Here is a 16,415-nt window from a genome sequence, read left to right as displayed (position 1 = left end):
TGCCAAAAAATGGTGAAATATATGTGATGGGAGGTAGGACGGAGAATCCAGAACAATTCGTAGAAATAGAAAAGAAGATGCATGAAAGAAACCCTTTAATCTATTGCTCTTAAAATAAGTTAAAAGAGAAGAGTTTGGACGACACACAAAACCCCTAAAAGGAAGAAGAAAAAAGAAAAGAACCTATATTTTACATAATTACAGGTGACCAAACACATCCTCGACCTTCAAAACGGAAACAAGGTTTTAGTGTCACTCAAAATCAAAACGATAAAGACAGAAGAGTTTCAAACCAGTTTCCCTTTGCCTATCATCAGCACACAAACACTGTTGCTTGCGATGCAGATACCTTTCGGCTCCGTGTTTGCTTCAACACTACTCTTGAGATTTAATGGGCTCCAACTCCAACATTAACTTCTACCTCACCATTTTGTGTTTGTATGATACAGTTACCTCCGCCGCCGTTTTGTATCCACCTGAAATATCCCCCCATCACACATCACACATCACACATCACACATTGATGTTATATGACAAGAAGGATGACAATAATGATAACATGGAAAGGAAACAGATTTACCTTCCTGAGCATCTAAGTGATCTAATTAGGAAATATGTTAACTTGAAATGATCTCTAGTTATAGTAATAGATGTTGTTTTAGGTCTCAAACAAGATCTTGGATATTGAGAGTGACTGATCCAATTCAGCTATCTGACATTTCTCAAAACAAAATTTTAGCTTTTCTGGTCACATTTGCTATTTTCTGCAAAATAAAAAATAGCATTTCTGTGTGGCGTTGCCACTATCTTGCAATGGCCAATAACTATGATCGTTTGACCAATAAAAAACAATAAAAATTGTAAAGCCCAAAATTTTGATTTTTTTTTTCTCCATCTCATTAGCAAACCAAGCTTTTAAAAAATATTAGCAACATCCAAATCAATTTTCAACATAAAGTGAAGTTACTTAATGCAGGCAGACAAATATGAAAGTATAATTTCCCTCCTGAAAACTTCTACAATGCGCAAAACAATGCCATTTTGCAACTTCAAAAACCTACCAATTGCAAAATTATCAGTCTCCACATCACATGATCATCCTTTTTTTAATTTTAAAAAAAAATACAATAAGCCCCTCTCTAGATCATAGAGAATTGGTGAGAGCAAGCTTCGGTGTATTAGAATTTGAGTTTTCTCTTATTATGAAAACAGAGAAGAGTCGGTTGTAATCTTTAATCGAGAAAAAAATGATTCAAAAACTAGACAGAAAGAGTTGGGAATATAGAATCATTAGAAAGTGGCATCAATTTAGAGAATGAATCTAGACAGAACACAGAATAAATGGAAAGAGTAAGCAACACGGGAGAATAGACGGAAAAAATTAGCAATATGGAGAATGAATGGAACACCATCTCTCTGCGTCAACACCTTCAGGCAGATATGACCAACTGCCTGGATAGAGACAGGGCTCCCTATACACCCTCTTTTGGCCTTTTCTTCTGCTAGCAACCCTCTTGGCAGACTATCACCGATTGCATGGTTAGAGAACAGGGATCCTCATCAAACTTCCTTTTGGCCTTTCTTCCACCAGCAATGAGAATCTCTCAGCACTATTAACATTTTCTCAGTGTCAAGCATGATGTGGGGGGTTGGCATCTACAGCTCGGGCCAAACCAGTTTCCATCTTTTTCTGGGTTTGTATCCAACAGTGCAAATATCCCCTCTTTTAGACAAGGTGGGTTTGGCATCATTAGGGATTATGATAGGGCACTTGGTGGTATTCCCTAATAGAAAACCATCAGGTGCTTCACCCTCTCTTGGCAGACTATTACCAATTGGATGGTTAGAGAACAGAGCTTCCCATCAAACCTTTTTTTAGCCTTTCTTTCAATATCAATTGGATTGTGTTTCGGCAGGCACAAAGACACTACATTTGAGACTAAGGCAAGTTTGGAACTCTCTGAGGTCATTCTAGGAAAGTCAGTGGTATTCAGAGTCAGTTCTAATACTAATTTTTGTCATTTCTTCTAAATCAAAATCAAGATTTAAGAAATTGGTGACTTGGTTAGTACTACTTGTAGAAACAAGGGTTTTCAGATAGCTATTGAAAATTGGAAAGGTTGTCAACTAATTTATTTAAAGAATTAATTTATTGTTGAAGAGATCCACTTGGGTGTAGACCATATAAATGGTTAAAAGTTTTTCTTCGTGGTTGCGTGTTAGACATGGTTTTTTTTCAAAAAAAAATATTTTCTTAAGAATGTTCTTTTTCTCGGGGATAAGAGTCTGAGTTTATTTAAATTCATCCCACCTATCAAAAAAAAAAAAAAGATTACTTAAATTCATCCCATTTTCACACTATTTTCTCATATATTATAAATGATAACTTTCTTTGCAATTTTTGTAAAATGCAGTTCTCTACAACCTTTAACCACTAGCCAGCTTTCTGCTCTGCTTAAGAATTTCCCAGGCCAATGATGATTTAATGGATGACAGGGATTACTACTTCAGTTTATTCTACAGGCAGATTAATAATTGACATATCAGATGAAACCTCATTTTCCAAATGGCATGAATGTCACCTTCAATTTAAAAACAGCTACACTAGATCAAAAAAACCAAAAAAAAAAAAAAAAACAAATTTGTTCATCATTTCAGTGAATGAAGTACCTTTGCGTCAGAGTGTCTTGATGCATTATGAGAATTCAGCAACTTCTTTTGATCTTCAGAAGAACAATTTTGGCAGAAAAAGTGCTCGAGTCTTTTAGCTTCCTCTGGAGTCATGTCTATACAAGCAGGATGAAACCTGAATCAAAAGTAGCATGCTGAAGATTGCTTTGGTCTAAGTGCATAATTCACAATTTACCCCAGAAATGGAAGTTTTTTTTATAGGATACTTGTTGGCTATTGGACCCTTTAAAATTAGACATAAATGCAATCACACTTACAAAAGGCATGTGAATCTTATGCCTTGACACTCATCCCAAAATTTGGCTCAAGGAGAACAGCTTGAGGCTCAACCAAAAAGACTTCTTAAATTTAAGGTATACATGGGCTTAACATCCAAGGCATTGCAAAAGCCCTAATATTAAGACCATACATCTTTTAAATAGACCAAAAAGTAAGGTCATACTAGAGAATTTACACTTAAGCTTATTCTTCTTATCTTTTTTCTTTTATCTTTTATCTTTAAATTTTTTCAAATTAACAGGTTGGTATCTCATGACTAACTACTTTGAAGTAATTGAACTGCTCTTTGAATCTCTAAACTAAAGGTTTAGCAACTTATGGCGAACTATTTAGAAATGAAATCTTTTCTGAAACTCCATTTCACAATAAAAAGGTAATAGCAGTGTATTTAGAAGTCCCAGTGAAAAATTCTCTTTGTAATAGTGTAGTAATAGGCATTTGAATCACTAGTGAACTATTTTTTAGTGCACTAAACTTATAGGCAACCACTTAGTATAAATTGTTAGAACTTAGAAATATGAAGCTAGTTGGTGATTAATATGAACCATCTTCATCTTTTTAATTAATGTTCAATGTCCACTTCAACTAGCAAGTTTCATGACATTGCCACTGAGTGACAAATTGTCACTATCTTGTCAATAAGTTTATGTCCACCAATACAAGTACAAAAATAATCACATACCAGCTTAGCACAATACATATCCTCATTGAAACTCTAATATTCACCCTATTATTCAAAAGTATATTCTGAGGAACAATCCAAATCAAGTTACAAAGAATCTGTCCACCAAACCTGAGACAAAAAATCTTAAACAGGTCCAAAGCAAATAACTCACCAATCAGTGCACCCCTCACACTGCACCATTAGGTCATCGGGGTTGTAAGGCATCTCGCATTTACAATACCTGCCACGGAAAATCGAGTGATAAACCAGAAAAGCTCAAATAAAATGGAATGAAATAAATTCAAAATCACAACCCTCAACTACCCATTGGAACTGAAATCTTAAATATAACCCATTTTCTTCAGTTAAAATATCAAATCACAGAACTAACCCCTCCAGAAAAGGAGAAAAACAGGCTTGAAGTAGGGAGTTCATCCTAATTCATGACAACATGGAAATTAAAGCCCCAGCTTCCTCATTATCTTAAATTCTCAACTTAATTGCATCAAACTCACATAACAAGCCTGATAAAGATACAAATATGGATTCTTAAGGAGAAAATATTAATCATATCCTTGTGATTGAACAAATAGTAACACTAAAAGTACTAAGAACTAATATATTTTCCATATTCACTACATACAGAGAATTCATCATAGATTGCATAGCATCAATACAGAAAAATCAAATTTTCTGGAAACACTGATGAGATCATACAGAATGAATCTGAAATTCCCCCAAACCCAGGCGTAAAAACCAACAAATCTATTGGACACACAAATAATTAGCATGCCTAAATTTGTTATATATATATAAAAGAAACTAGATCATATTAATTGAACCAAAAATTGATCAAAATACCGGAAAATTCGAAACGTACACAGCCACTCTATCGGGATTGAATGCTCCTGTAGACGAATTGTACTCAAAACGACAGAAGAAATCGTCGTTCCCAACAGCATCAAGCTTAGTGTAGCTCTTGAAAGTATGAACCGTACACTTCCCCTCGATCGTATCGGCGCTCTGCACATCGTAGTGATCAGACAGAAACACCTCCTTGGATCCGTGAAATTGCCGCCTGCCGCCGATCGACTCCTCCGGACGGTAGTACCATCGCACGTGCACCTTCACGCTTCCTCTGCCGTCCGATTCGATCTTCTCCACTTTTGCCACGTACGACGGCTTCGACGAGTCCGACGGCCGCATCAGAACGCAGTCGCCGGCTGCAAAACGGGAACGGCGCATGTTAGCAAGAGTCGGCTCCTTGGGCGGCGTAAGATAGAGGAAAATTTCCGAGAAAATAAAACAATTTTCCAGCAAATGAAAAAAATTTCCGAGAAAATTTTGGCTCACCTCGAATTGTTTTATTGATAGATTTGATTGTGTAAGAGTCTAGGGTTCGTCTGGGAGCCCGGGCTTTGGCCATGAACTGTTGAACAATACAAACACACATGCACACGCTCGAAGACAAATCAAGAGAGAGAAAAAATAGAGAGAGATTGGCTTTTTATTTTTATTTTTTATTTTCTATATATTATTTTAGAGGAAATTTATTATCCGCTGCTTCGCGGGACATGGTTGGGGATTCATTCAGCGTTGATAGTGCGTAAAATGGAATTGACTTGGGCCACGTGAGGAGGCATGATCGAAATTAAAGTGAAAGAGAGGGTGGTTTGTTTGGAGGATGGGTGTGGATCCACGTCGACCAGTGATCTGATCAAAGGCTAAGACAGCGTCGTACAACGTTGTTTACACGTTATGGCGGTGGAGTTGGGTTTGGGTTCTACCCAGTTCCAGTCGCTTGGGTTACTTCCAGTAAGCCAGCAAAAGAAATGGACAGAAATAAATATTAATTTTTTTTATATAAAAAGTGTATTTGTTACAAATCAAAGTATTTTGAATTATGTAAAATTATTTTTTCCAATTTTACGTGTGAGGGAAATAAAAAAAATTATACTTATTTAAGAATTATATTCAAGCAATCGAGCTTAAATCCTAGTATTTTGAGAAAAAAAATCACACCTAAGTCTAATTTCCACTTTAAATATAAGAATGTAAAATTAAATATATTTTTTAACAAGCTTGGATGGAAAATATTCTTTTTAAGAAATTGATGTGTCTTAGTTTTTTTGTTTTTATGGAGTATCAAAAGAAATAATTAAAAATATAAAATGCATTTTGAAAACTTTTGTATTATAAAAAATTATATTTAAAAATAATTAAGAATCATTTTGGGAGGAATGAAGAGGTCTCTGATTTGGTAAATGGACGGATAGGATGGCATGTGTCATCCACAAATATCAAGGGCAGCTAATTAAAAGCTACCGTATCTAGTGGGGCTGTATGTTGACTTAAAAAGGGGAAGTAGCATTTGTTGTTGACTAACGAACCATAGAATCTTTATTTCCCTTCTTCTATGCACTTTTTACAACATTCTTTCCTCCAGACCGAGAAAAAGAGGAAGAGATAAAAAAGAATAATTTTTTAAAAAAATGTCAAATTAAAAGGCTTAAAACTATTAGCAGAGAAGTCAATAATATTCATCATGAGGTTTTTAAGGCTTCAACTTAAGCTTAATTGCAACGTTAGAAAAGGAGTGGTAATCAAGTAAAAAAGCACTTGTAATTTTTATCATTAAAACATAGAAATAATCGAATTAAAGTACGGAAAATGAGATCTGATGCAGGGTAATGACCATCTTGTAAATTGGAATCACAACCCCCCTAACCATACATCTAAAACAAAACCTATATACCAGATGACAATATCTGAATGGTTGACAATGCCAACTGGGTCATCACCCAACATAGTGTTGTGGCGATGGCAAGGAAATGGGGCAACGGCCACAATCAACCTAACCTTTCAAACTTCTATGAACTAAGCTCTTTTAGGGCTATGTCTCTTTCTCTCTAACAAGTTAATGTCTGAAATGAAGCATGTGAATGTCTCTTAAAAAAGGCTACTTGACCTTTCAAACGGGCATATGTCTATTTGAGAGATGCCATATGCCGTTTAGGAAGATGACTGGGCAATGGGCATCGCTGTTGAAGCAACAATTTTTCAACATGCTTCTCCATTAATCTTCATGTTATGTAATTTTGATGACTGAGTATAATAGCTCCATCCCCTATCGAGTTTCTTGCAAACAAAGGGAAATACTGGACATGATTAGATGGATGGACAATTAATTCGATGGGAAAAAAAAATGAAGAAGAAAGAGGAAGAAGTTCAGACTGATTCCTCTCTTGCGTTGCGTTAACCTCAAACTAATTATCCATATATATATATATATATATATATATATATATATATATCTGAGGACCAAGTAATAAGTCATTGACTCATGGATTTATTCCCTTTGGAATATGGAAACCATTAGTAGATACCTGTACATGACTTCATGTGATGATAGCATCTCAACTTTTGCAGGCGCCACATAAGATGAGGCAGAGGCAAAATGTGCATTCTTTTTGTACTAGAAAAGGACAAAGGATGGTTTCCAAATCATCCTTCACTCCAAAAAGATGGGCATTGAAGCAATGAGAACTAGGATACCTCCAATCACCATTTGCATCCCTTTTAATGCAATAATTCTTTGGTTGTGTTGTTGGCTTGGATACTTTGTGCTCAAGTAATTTCCCGAACACTACTGCTAACATTTTTTTCTGCACGACATGGAGTTACTAGAAAGGAATTCCATCAGTTATTGTCTTGATATCACTTACTGGGGAAGGATCTACCTTCAGAACTAGATAAATTTTCTTCATTTTCCAGTGTTGTATTATTAGAATAACTGATAGATCTCAATGTTGGTTAGTTTTCAGATGATCAGCTACCAGCCAGTATGTTACTGCAACAAAGAAAGATGAGCTGAAGCAGACCCTTGTGACGTGCAAGGCTACTAATGGAAAATATCCAGATTCCAGTGGTTGGTAATGTGTTCTTTTGGATTTCTCATTTCTATCATCAAATTATTCTACCTCTGAATTGCAGAAACCTGCCAAAACCAAAGTAGAAGATGATCGAGTGGTCCTAATAGCAAAATGTTGTGCTCTAAATGAAGCCTGTGTTGAAAAAATAGGCCTTTCCCACATCTTTCTGTGCTCAAAGGACCATTAATATTGGATTCCTTGGTTGTTTCTGGAGATCCAGGATCAGGGCAACTTGCACCAATGTATTTTCCAAAAACAAGTGGGTCATTGTTAAACTAGTTCTTGCATTCCAACGTCATTTTTTTAGGCAGTGCTTAGGTAGAGAAAATAATGGGGACCCCCCAAAGTGTCCCTTTGCCTCACAAAAAAGGCTAAAACTTTATGCATATTTTATGTGACTTCAGCCCCACCTAAGAATCCGATTCGTTAACCCCATCAGTTACTTCAAATGGGAAGTGTTCTATATGTGAAATTCTTTTATGATAATGATGAAAGGAGAATAAGGCAGGGACCAGGACATTTCCACAAAAACTTGTTAACTGAACCTCACAAACACCACTATTCCATGAAAGCCACCCTCTGAATTAAAGATAAATGCTTACAGCAACAAGTAGCTGTCAAAGTACAATTCTTTGCCTACACAAATGAATGTGACATGCCACAAAACTAACTAAAGTAGCCATTTTTTCCTACACTTGTATTCATTTCACATTGTTTGCTTCTTTAGTTGCTGCTATGCACAGTTAAAACAAATGCAGCAGGCAATGGATATGTGGAGTTTGATTTCCTGACCTTATGTCAAACCCTTGAATTTGGTCAGGCATTAGTCGTAGTGCTAGGGGCACAAACAGCTTCCACAGACAATTTCTTGAACATGTTTGGACATGGGTCTGCAAAGTTACTGCTTGATACTGCTACCGAGCACTTCTGCTGTCCTATGCATTTCTGGCAACAAGGAAAAGAGGGAGGAAATGAGGATCCAATCTATATATGAATTTTAAGATTTAGTTTTTAACTCAGTTCAGAATTTGACATTGAAATGGAAATTTTAGAAGCTTAGTGAAAGTGGACTATAAAAACAGAGAGGAGCATTTTGAGTACCTTCTCTAAGACAGCTTGTGACGTTGAAGCATGACAAGTTCCTTTCTGGAAATTCCCACAAGTCCCAGATGGAGTTCCAAAGCTGGCAAATTTAATAGCAGAAATGGATTGCCCAGATGCACAATGCAGGTGAACCTTGGGCTTGCTCATCTCCTCGGGTCTTTCTTGACTTTCAATATGCCAATTCTTAATGTTTGGGTGATGCTCAGAGACTTCAGCACATACAGTTGTGACAGATCTCTTCATGAAAGAAATCTTTGATGCATCCCCACCAAGTTCCTCAAAAAGTACCAATAGATTTTGGGTTGGCTTCAACCAAGACCGAGGAACATGGTACCTGGAAACACAAGATTCTTTTCCTTTAGGTACTCTTCCATCCTGCTTCATACCTGAATGAAAAGGCTGAGGATGTCCTTACCATCTTTGAGTTGGTTGACCACAACCAAATTGGCATTTTGTAGTTCGGAACGTCCCAGAGTAACTGCACCCACTGCAATTACCTTTGGCATAAGCAGTCCAATATCTTCCAATGCTTTGCCCGTTTATCCATACTTGACCTTTCCCCATGCTACCCATATCTAAAGCCAAAGGTTCGTCTCCATCTGGTGCATCAAAATAAGCCTGCACATTTCTACAATTTAATTTCCTTTTGGAAGATATTTCTACATGCCCAAGCACTATTTCTCACTTTCATTTTTATTGCTTAACAAAGAATCCTAAATTTGGATAGTAGAATCCATTACAGCTGACATTAGAAATCATTTATCATTTTTGTTGAAGCTGCTTTTTAATTTCAACCAGTCTCACAGTTGAAAATTGACTTTGGCAAGAAGATAATACAGGTATACAACCTACCATCAGAGTAAAACAAAAATTGGCTGTTTTGGATGTGATAGATTTTAGTGGTCGTTAGATACAACTCTAATACCATATGTCCATTGTTTCCATACCTTATACCATGTAAGTGGCTGTTGTTTCTGAGCAAATAATGATCCTTTCATCCAATCAATGTTTGAAATTACATTTGGAGAAACCAGATTCATGGCTTCTCCCTTGAGCCCAACCTGGAAAATGACAAGCTTATTTAGCAAAAACCGTCTCCTGATAAACAATGCATCATAAACAAATTCATTCACCTGGTATGACCATTTCTGCCAGGATAAATCCTTCTTTCCCTCATCTAGCCCATGGAGAACAACTGGTCCTAGGACTCCTGTGCTCCATGTTTCAAAATGTGGCCCATTGTTCTTCAACCATGACAAACAGAAACCCTTTTAAGTTTAAATTGGCCAAACAAATGAAAGACAGAAGGGAAGAAATTTTGGTTTTTGACAGAAAGATTGAAAGATGTTGAAGTATCATAGTGTTGAAAATCTGAAAATAGACTTAACTGAATTGCCAAAACTCTATCATTCGTTTCAAAATTATATTTAAATTTCAAACCTTCTTCAGCAGCTCATAATAAACATTGGGTCTACTAAGCCAAGCAGTACTTTCTTGATTTGAGTGCAGTTTTACCATGGTTGCATTCAGGTGTTAGGAAACTAGCTCTAATATAAACTGCGATTTAGATCTATCAAAAAACATAAACTGCGATTTAGATACTAACTGGCAGTCCAACAGCTATACTGAGTACTGAGATTATATTTGACCCAGTCTGCAGGTTGACATCTCCTGTAAAAGTAAATCTCCTGTCTTCCCGAGTCCCAAAGGCAGAGCCTGCAATAGGAGCACAATGATACAAACTATCAAGTAATTGTTTACTATCTCAAAGAGATTATACATCATATTTGAAACTAATTGGTCAGCAAAGCTGTGTACCTGAAAGATGTCCATTGATAAATACGTGCATAGCATGGCCTGTGGACTGGACAATGAGAGTAGGATGCTGGCCTCCATGCAGAAATGACTCAGACGAACTTATATCAATCCTGGATGGATGTGAATAGAAAGGTAAAATTGCAATATTTATATATTCAACATACTAGAAAATTTGATTCATCGCACCTGGTTGAATACCAGAGATAGTCACTGGTATCTCTGGTAACATTTAACTGTTCCAAGAGACCAACAACTGTGATAGTTGAATCATCATCAGCTGAAGATATATCTTCATTGAAAGTCTCCCATGAGAGCAACTCAGAATTTGTTGGCAACATTTGCATTTGGGATGTTTGAACTCCAACCTGCAACAGACAGATGCCTACATAACCTCGGCATGTATAAAAAAAATTAATAGTACACTACAAAGACTCATGCTAATTCATCTAGACTGCATTTGTCCGTACAGAAAATAATTTCTGGATAAAGGCGCAATCAACATTTTGGCAAGGTCTGGTAATGACAATGTCTCTTATAAAGCCTGACATAAGATTAGGTCAAACTTTCTTGAAAATGGCTTGCCACAGAAAATAGATGAAGCCGTTTACTTTATGCATAATCAAAAGCATCCCCTTACTACTATCTTCTGTTTCACTCACTGTGGCAGTGTTAAAGACAACATTTTTGCAGTCAGGAAGGATGCTGATGGACCATGGTGCCAAGTTGTAGTGCATGCTGTTAAATGTCACCCTTGCAGCTGATGTTGGATTGTAGTTTGAGAGGAAAGCTGCACAGCCTCCAGACTCAGAAGAGAATACTTGTGCCTGAAAATGTTAACATTGAGTTAAATCTCAATTCTGAATGATTTTAGGATATTTTCAAAGCCATTTAAGGAAGATAATTTTTTCGATTTCCAACGGCATAGTTCAAGCGTACTGCTTAACAGGGCTGAAAAAGGAATGGTATAGCTTGCCACCAACAGTGTTCTTCTCTTCCTACCTCAAAAATGAGCACTTGGAATATCTCCACTTCTGATTCATGACTTACTAAACTTAAACCATACAAAGACTGAGTCGGAAGCCATTGAAGTTGCTTCAGAATAAAAATGATGACAAACCTTTGCATAAGTTCCTAAGGAAGTCTCAGCAGGATCAGCAGATAACAATGCTCGTTCACATAATTTAATAGCCTTATGGAGCTCCTTCAAATGACCATACTTAGGTTGTCTTATCAACCCTATCAAATCAGAATCAGGCACTAGTGAGTTAGAAGTGCAACAATTATATGTTGTGTCTACAAAACCAAAGGATGGGCCTTTCAGGTACTAAAACAGGCGAGTGTTCTCACCATATTCATCAATTGGAGCATCATAGTCATAGCTAGTGGTAATGAAAGGACCTCCAGCTGTTCTTCCAAAATTGGTTCCTCCATGATACTGTCAGAAACGATACATAAATAAGCTCCATTTAGCAAAATGAAGCTCCCATGTCTATAATGTTGCTATCATTGGAGAGATGAAAAGGCTTGAAGCAAGCATATGCTCCAGAGAGCAATGTCAGTAAAAATGATTTTCGGTTGATTGCTCAAAAGTAAAGAAAGCTTGGAATTGAACAACTGCCATGCCTTCCTTGATATGCCAAGTTTTCATACATGTCCTTCTGTTTTCTAGGCAGCCAACAAGAAGTACGAGGAAGTTTTTTTCTACATTCCACACAATTATCTTCTGAAACTATTCATAGGTCTACTTTTCCATATTACCAAATGCATCAATATCAAATTATCAAAGAACTAAGAAATTGAATTGCAACTGACCATGTAGTAATTAACAAAGGAGCCCCCTTTTTGAATGAACCGGGTGACTGCAAATGACAAATCTTCAACCGGCCGTTGTTGAATTGGGCCAGCAAATTCAGTAAACCTTTAAAAGAGAGAGACAGTAAATTTGCATTTCATGGTGTGTATCTTTGAGAGGGATATAGATGTCAAAATTTACCAGCCAGACCAAGCCTCGGTCCATAGTGTGGGCTTATTTGGTTTGTTTGGAGAGAAATAGTCGCAATAAAAACCATTGCACGTGTTAATCTGTCATCAAGATTTACAGAAAAATGGATTCAAAATTTTGCATCTTTGAAACTGACCGGGAGTTCAAGCCAAAAACCACCAAACTTGCTCCTAACATACTTCTTCATTATTCTTCTTTCTCACAAACTTGTAAAAAGAGCTCACCAGATGACAGGGAGGTAATGCAATAAATATAATACAAAATCCCACAAGTAAAATGGTTATACTAATAGTGATGAAGTTCAAGAAAACAAAAAAATAGGAAGATCGTTAAAGGTAGCTTCTTAATTTGTTCAAGGTTATGTAGCAAACGGGAGCGCTAGGTTTCATGTGCAAAAAGTATGAAATTGCTCACCACTGGATCAGGGGCATCATCTTCCTTGCACATAACCCATGGCACCCCTGTATCCATTGCAACGGCCATCTTTGCAGCCCAAGTCAGGTATGCATACCCAGGAGCTCCAAATGCCCTGCTTTCATGGCCATATTCATTCTCAATCTGCATAAAGAATTGGTTGAAACACTGTTAAGTTTTACCACATAGTGGGACTCTCATCGCCATGACTAAATTAATCCTTGTTCTGCATTTTCTCCCCAAAATCTGAACTCAAAGTTTCTGACATATATAGAAACACCTAAAAAATTTGCAGTATTGAAATGCTTAATGTGCCATGGCAGACAAGAATAGGAAGGCAGAACCCAAAAACCAAACCTGAGAGATGATGATAGGGCCACCTTGGGACTCAAACAACTTCTCATTTTTCATCATTTGGACAATTTTCTGGGTGAACCTTTGCATTGCCATCTACATTATGGAAAACATAAACAACAAATATATCAGTAATTATCTAAAAGACTGATGATTTAAGACACAAAATCAATATATGCTTGTGCAGAATCCATATATAGAAAGACCTTGAAAGGCTCATTATCTGTTCTGAAGCTAACGCCTGGAACAAACTTCAACCAAACAGGAAAACCCCTGGAAAAAAAGCGGGTAAAAAATCAAACACCGAAAGGAAAGAAGAAAAAGGTGAATTTGAAAAGCGTAAACCCATTTCGTATCAAGCTCTATAAATCATCAAGTAATGGTAAAAGTACCCAAAATTCCACTCTGCACAAATGTAAGGCCCAATGCGAAGATGCACATATAACCCAGCTTTCTGGATCAGCTTGATGAACCGAACTAAATCATATCTCCCCTCAAAGTTATACTAAAACCCAGAAATCCGAAAAAAAATTATAAGAAGAGAAAAGAAAGATGAAATATAAACAAGATAATGAAAGAAAATATAGGTAAACAGAGTAGAACTGTAGAGAGAGAAAATGAAGAGAAGACATAGTACCTTCCCAGGAGAAGGTTCATGAAGGTTCCAGAACACATATGTATCTATGGCATCCAAGCCCCCATCCTTGGCCTTCTGTATGAGGCCTTCCCACATCTACATTGTAGAAAAAAGTCAGGAAAATTCCACATTGCAAACACATTTTCTCAGGAAAATGTGGGAAAGTAGTGTACTTGAGGGGTGCTTCTGGGGTAGTGGATAGACCCAGAGAAGAGAATTCTCCTCTGCCCATTGATGATAAGAGCCTTCCTGTCATAGGTTACACTACACTGGGTCAGCTGAATACACAGAAACACCCACATGCACAGAAGAAACCACTTGGAATCTGAGATAGCTCCCATTATCTTAGACAAGAAGAGAGTAGAATGGTTGAAGACAAATGAAAAAGGCAAAAGATATGTGAAATGTGAGCAGTAGTCTCTTGTGGTGTCTCCAGTCTCCGCAACAAAATTACAAACGAGGCTTCATTCAATTTGGATTCTTTCTTCCGTATTTTACTTATTTTTGGAAGCATTTACGCCCATTGAAGAAGGTGGTGGGAAACTTGAGAATAGAGGGTTGTTGAGAAGATTGAGATGTTTAGCATATGAAGATCAAAGAAAAAAAATTGCGAGAATGACAGTTGTTTGTCATTACTGAAGCTTTAAAATAATTTAAGCTATTTCTTTAAATCGATAGGAGTTACAATCACTTCAAATACATGGGTGAATTACGATGAATATTTCTTAAATAACATAAATGAATAAATAAAAGTTTCTTGAGATTGTTTGAAATTGGTCCTTGAACTCCCACACTCTTAATATAAACCATGTACATAAATGCCTGCTTTTCAAGACTTTATTTGAAAACTCTTTATATCTATTTATATAATAATAATAATAATTCAAAACCTTTATCACTAAACAAAGAAATAAAAGGATCCGTTATGATATGCAAAGGCACTTTTAGAGGATCATATTATAAAAATGTTTCATTAATCAAGTAATATTATATATCTAATGTCATCACTTTGCTTTTATATATGATTTCAATCTCATATATTTATACATTCAATCCGTCAATAGGTTCATTGTATATATAAGTAAAAAAACATTAAAAAAAATGAAACTATAAAAAAATAAAATTATTTTAAGTACGATATACTTCCTTTTATACGAGGAGAAAATTTAGAAACTTTTATATTTTGGTAAAGTTAGAGAGGTAAATAATAGATAAAATTGTCAAGGTTAGTGGTGATGAGGTTGAGGGCTATGAGCATTACGGTGTCGGTGAATAATAGAAGCCCGTTTGAAAATTTGACATAGGATGCTTTCTATTGCTACTTTATTATCCACACACGATACGCTTTGCCTTTTTTGACAAAATGGACTCTTGTGTCTCCCACAACACACCCACCCATGAGTGGCCCCACCCTTTCCACACCTCTCTTCACTTTTCTTCCCGTTCGAACAGGCCAATAATCACGTGTAACCAAAGGCTTCAGCGTGAACATTGAATATAAAGTAATAAAACTTAAAATTAAATAAATGATATCACTCTAAAAAAAAACCCTATTTTTATACATTCTTTGAATAGGACTTTTATATAAAAATAATATAATTTTAAATTAGACAATTATTTTTCCAAAAACAATTTTTATGTAATTACATCATATTTGAATAGTCGTTAAAGAAGTGATTTAATATATCTTGCAAACTCTTGGATTTGAATATAGTTTTTAATTATTATCTTTTAAATATATTTTTAAAAAATATTATATTTTGATGAAGAACCTCACTACTATAAAACTTGATTACTAAACATTATTTTCAAGCTGAAATTTTAGCTTTTAATCAAATGAATATTGACATATTTTATTTTGGGATGATGACATCAATTTTATTTGAGACAGACCCATATAAATGCTTTGTTTGGGTAGAATATGATATGGGATCATCACTCATCAGTACATCAACTTTTTCCTCTCACTTTCTCTTTTCCCTGCACTAGTTGCTTATGCAGTGTCATGAGCCTAGCATGTCCTTTTTTATAAAAAAAAATTATAACTTTTATAAGTATTTATCACGCATTCTTTTGGTACAATTGCTGCGCCCTCAAATGGCTTGGTTTTTAGGGGTCTAATTTTGGCTTTCTCCGTGTAAAGGATTCTAAATTTATTTAATTTTCATCACTATCGAGGGAAAAAACATATTTGTCAAATTGGTGTCTTTATCACAATTTCCCTTGAATTTTGTATTTATTTTAAAACAATAGAATTCATAGTTAATGGAGGTATCGGGTTACCAACAGTGGCTTAGTTTGCCAAGCACCGTTCACCCTTTTGGCCTAAGCATCCTAAACACCTTGTTAGGACTGGCATGTTGCATCCAAACCCATCTATGCCCTGCCCTCAACTAAACACCCGTAACATAATTGGAATATCCAATCATCTTATTGTATTGTAAGCTCCCCGAAGGCCAAGCAGTCTAGAATGGGTATATTGGAAGCATAGTCGAGAAAGATCCATAGGACCACTCACGA

At 36.1% G+C, this 16,415-nt stretch overlaps 2 protein-coding genes across 3 annotated transcripts; both read right to left on the bottom strand.

Moving 5' to 3' along the window:
• Nucleotides 1-78: 78 nt before the first annotated feature.
• On the bottom strand, nucleotides 79-5,118 carry LOC117911705 (chromatin remodeling protein EBS-like). 2 transcript variants are annotated; one of them, XM_034826103.1, is made up of 5 exons: nucleotides 4,988-5,115; nucleotides 4,515-4,857; nucleotides 3,807-3,875; nucleotides 2,671-2,806; nucleotides 79-476 (listed from the first exon to the last, which is right to left on the bottom strand). In XM_034826103.1, exons 1-5 carry the CDS (start codon nucleotides 5,085-5,087, stop codon nucleotides 450-452), a joined length of 675 nt encoding a protein of 224 aa, XP_034681994.1. In that variant the 5' UTR covers nucleotides 5,088-5,115; the 3' UTR covers nucleotides 79-449. The 2 variants fall into 2 exon arrangements, with proteins under 2 accessions (XP_034681994.1, XP_034681995.1); XM_034826104.1 differs by lacking the exon at nucleotides 79-476 and having other exon boundaries at nucleotides 2,703-2,786; nucleotides 4,988-5,118.
• Nucleotides 5,119-8,085: 2,967 nt separating this feature from the next.
• LOC117911830 (beta-galactosidase 3-like) lies at nucleotides 8,086-14,504 on the bottom strand. The gene is made up of 19 exons (XM_034826252.1): nucleotides 14,069-14,504; nucleotides 13,896-13,991; nucleotides 13,651-13,763; nucleotides 13,465-13,531; nucleotides 13,262-13,354; nucleotides 12,905-13,048; nucleotides 12,482-12,570; nucleotides 12,301-12,406; nucleotides 11,836-11,923; nucleotides 11,606-11,724; nucleotides 11,148-11,312; nucleotides 10,675-10,853; nucleotides 10,489-10,598; nucleotides 10,277-10,386; nucleotides 9,804-9,914; nucleotides 9,618-9,731; nucleotides 9,086-9,288; nucleotides 8,668-9,004; nucleotides 8,086-8,511 (listed from the first exon to the last, which is right to left on the bottom strand). The coding sequence occupies exons 1-19, from the start codon at nucleotides 14,234-14,236 to the stop codon at nucleotides 8,383-8,385; spliced, it is 2,541 nt and encodes an 846-aa protein (XP_034682143.1). The 5' UTR covers nucleotides 14,237-14,504; the 3' UTR covers nucleotides 8,086-8,382.
• Nucleotides 14,505-16,415: the final 1,911 nt, after the last annotated feature.

The sequence above is a fragment of the Vitis riparia genome, chromosome 3 (assembly GCF_004353265.1).
Source record: "Vitis riparia cultivar Riparia Gloire de Montpellier isolate 1030 chromosome 3, EGFV_Vit.rip_1.0, whole genome shotgun sequence".
Classification (NCBI taxonomy): domain Eukaryota; kingdom Viridiplantae; phylum Streptophyta; class Magnoliopsida; order Vitales; family Vitaceae; genus Vitis; species Vitis riparia.
The sequence above is the reverse complement of the archived record's forward strand: the minus strand, read 5'-3'. Positions and strand labels throughout refer to the sequence as shown.

What these genes read in the sequence shown, in the direction of transcription:
- LOC117911830 (XM_034826252.1), bottom strand. Translation starts at nt 14,236, where the DNA reads ATGGGAGCTATCTCAGATTCCAAGTGGTTTCTTCTGTGCATGTGGGTG. An exon ending in CCTTTGTTAATTACTACATG is followed by an intron (nt 11,924 to 12,300) that starts GTCAGTTGCAAT and finishes CGTTTCTGACAG; the next exon opens with TATCATGGAGGAACCAATTT. An exon ending in TTGTCTTTAACACTGCCACA is followed by an intron (nt 10,854 to 11,147) that starts GTGAGTGAAACA and finishes TGTCTGTTGCAG; the next exon opens with GTTGGAGTTCAAACATCCCA.
- LOC117911705 (XM_034826103.1), bottom strand. Translation starts at nt 5,087, where the DNA reads ATGTGTGTTTGTATTGTTCAACAGTTCATGGCCAAAGCCCGGGCTCCC. An exon ending in TATCAATAAAACAATTCGAG is followed by an intron (nt 4,858 to 4,987) that starts GTGAGCCAAAAT and finishes CCCGTTTTGCAG; the next exon opens with CCGGCGACTGCGTTCTGATG. An exon ending in TGTGAGGGGTGCACTGATTG is followed by an intron (nt 2,807 to 3,806) that starts GTGAGTTATTTG and finishes CTTTTGATTCAG; the next exon opens with GTTTCATCCTGCTTGTATAG.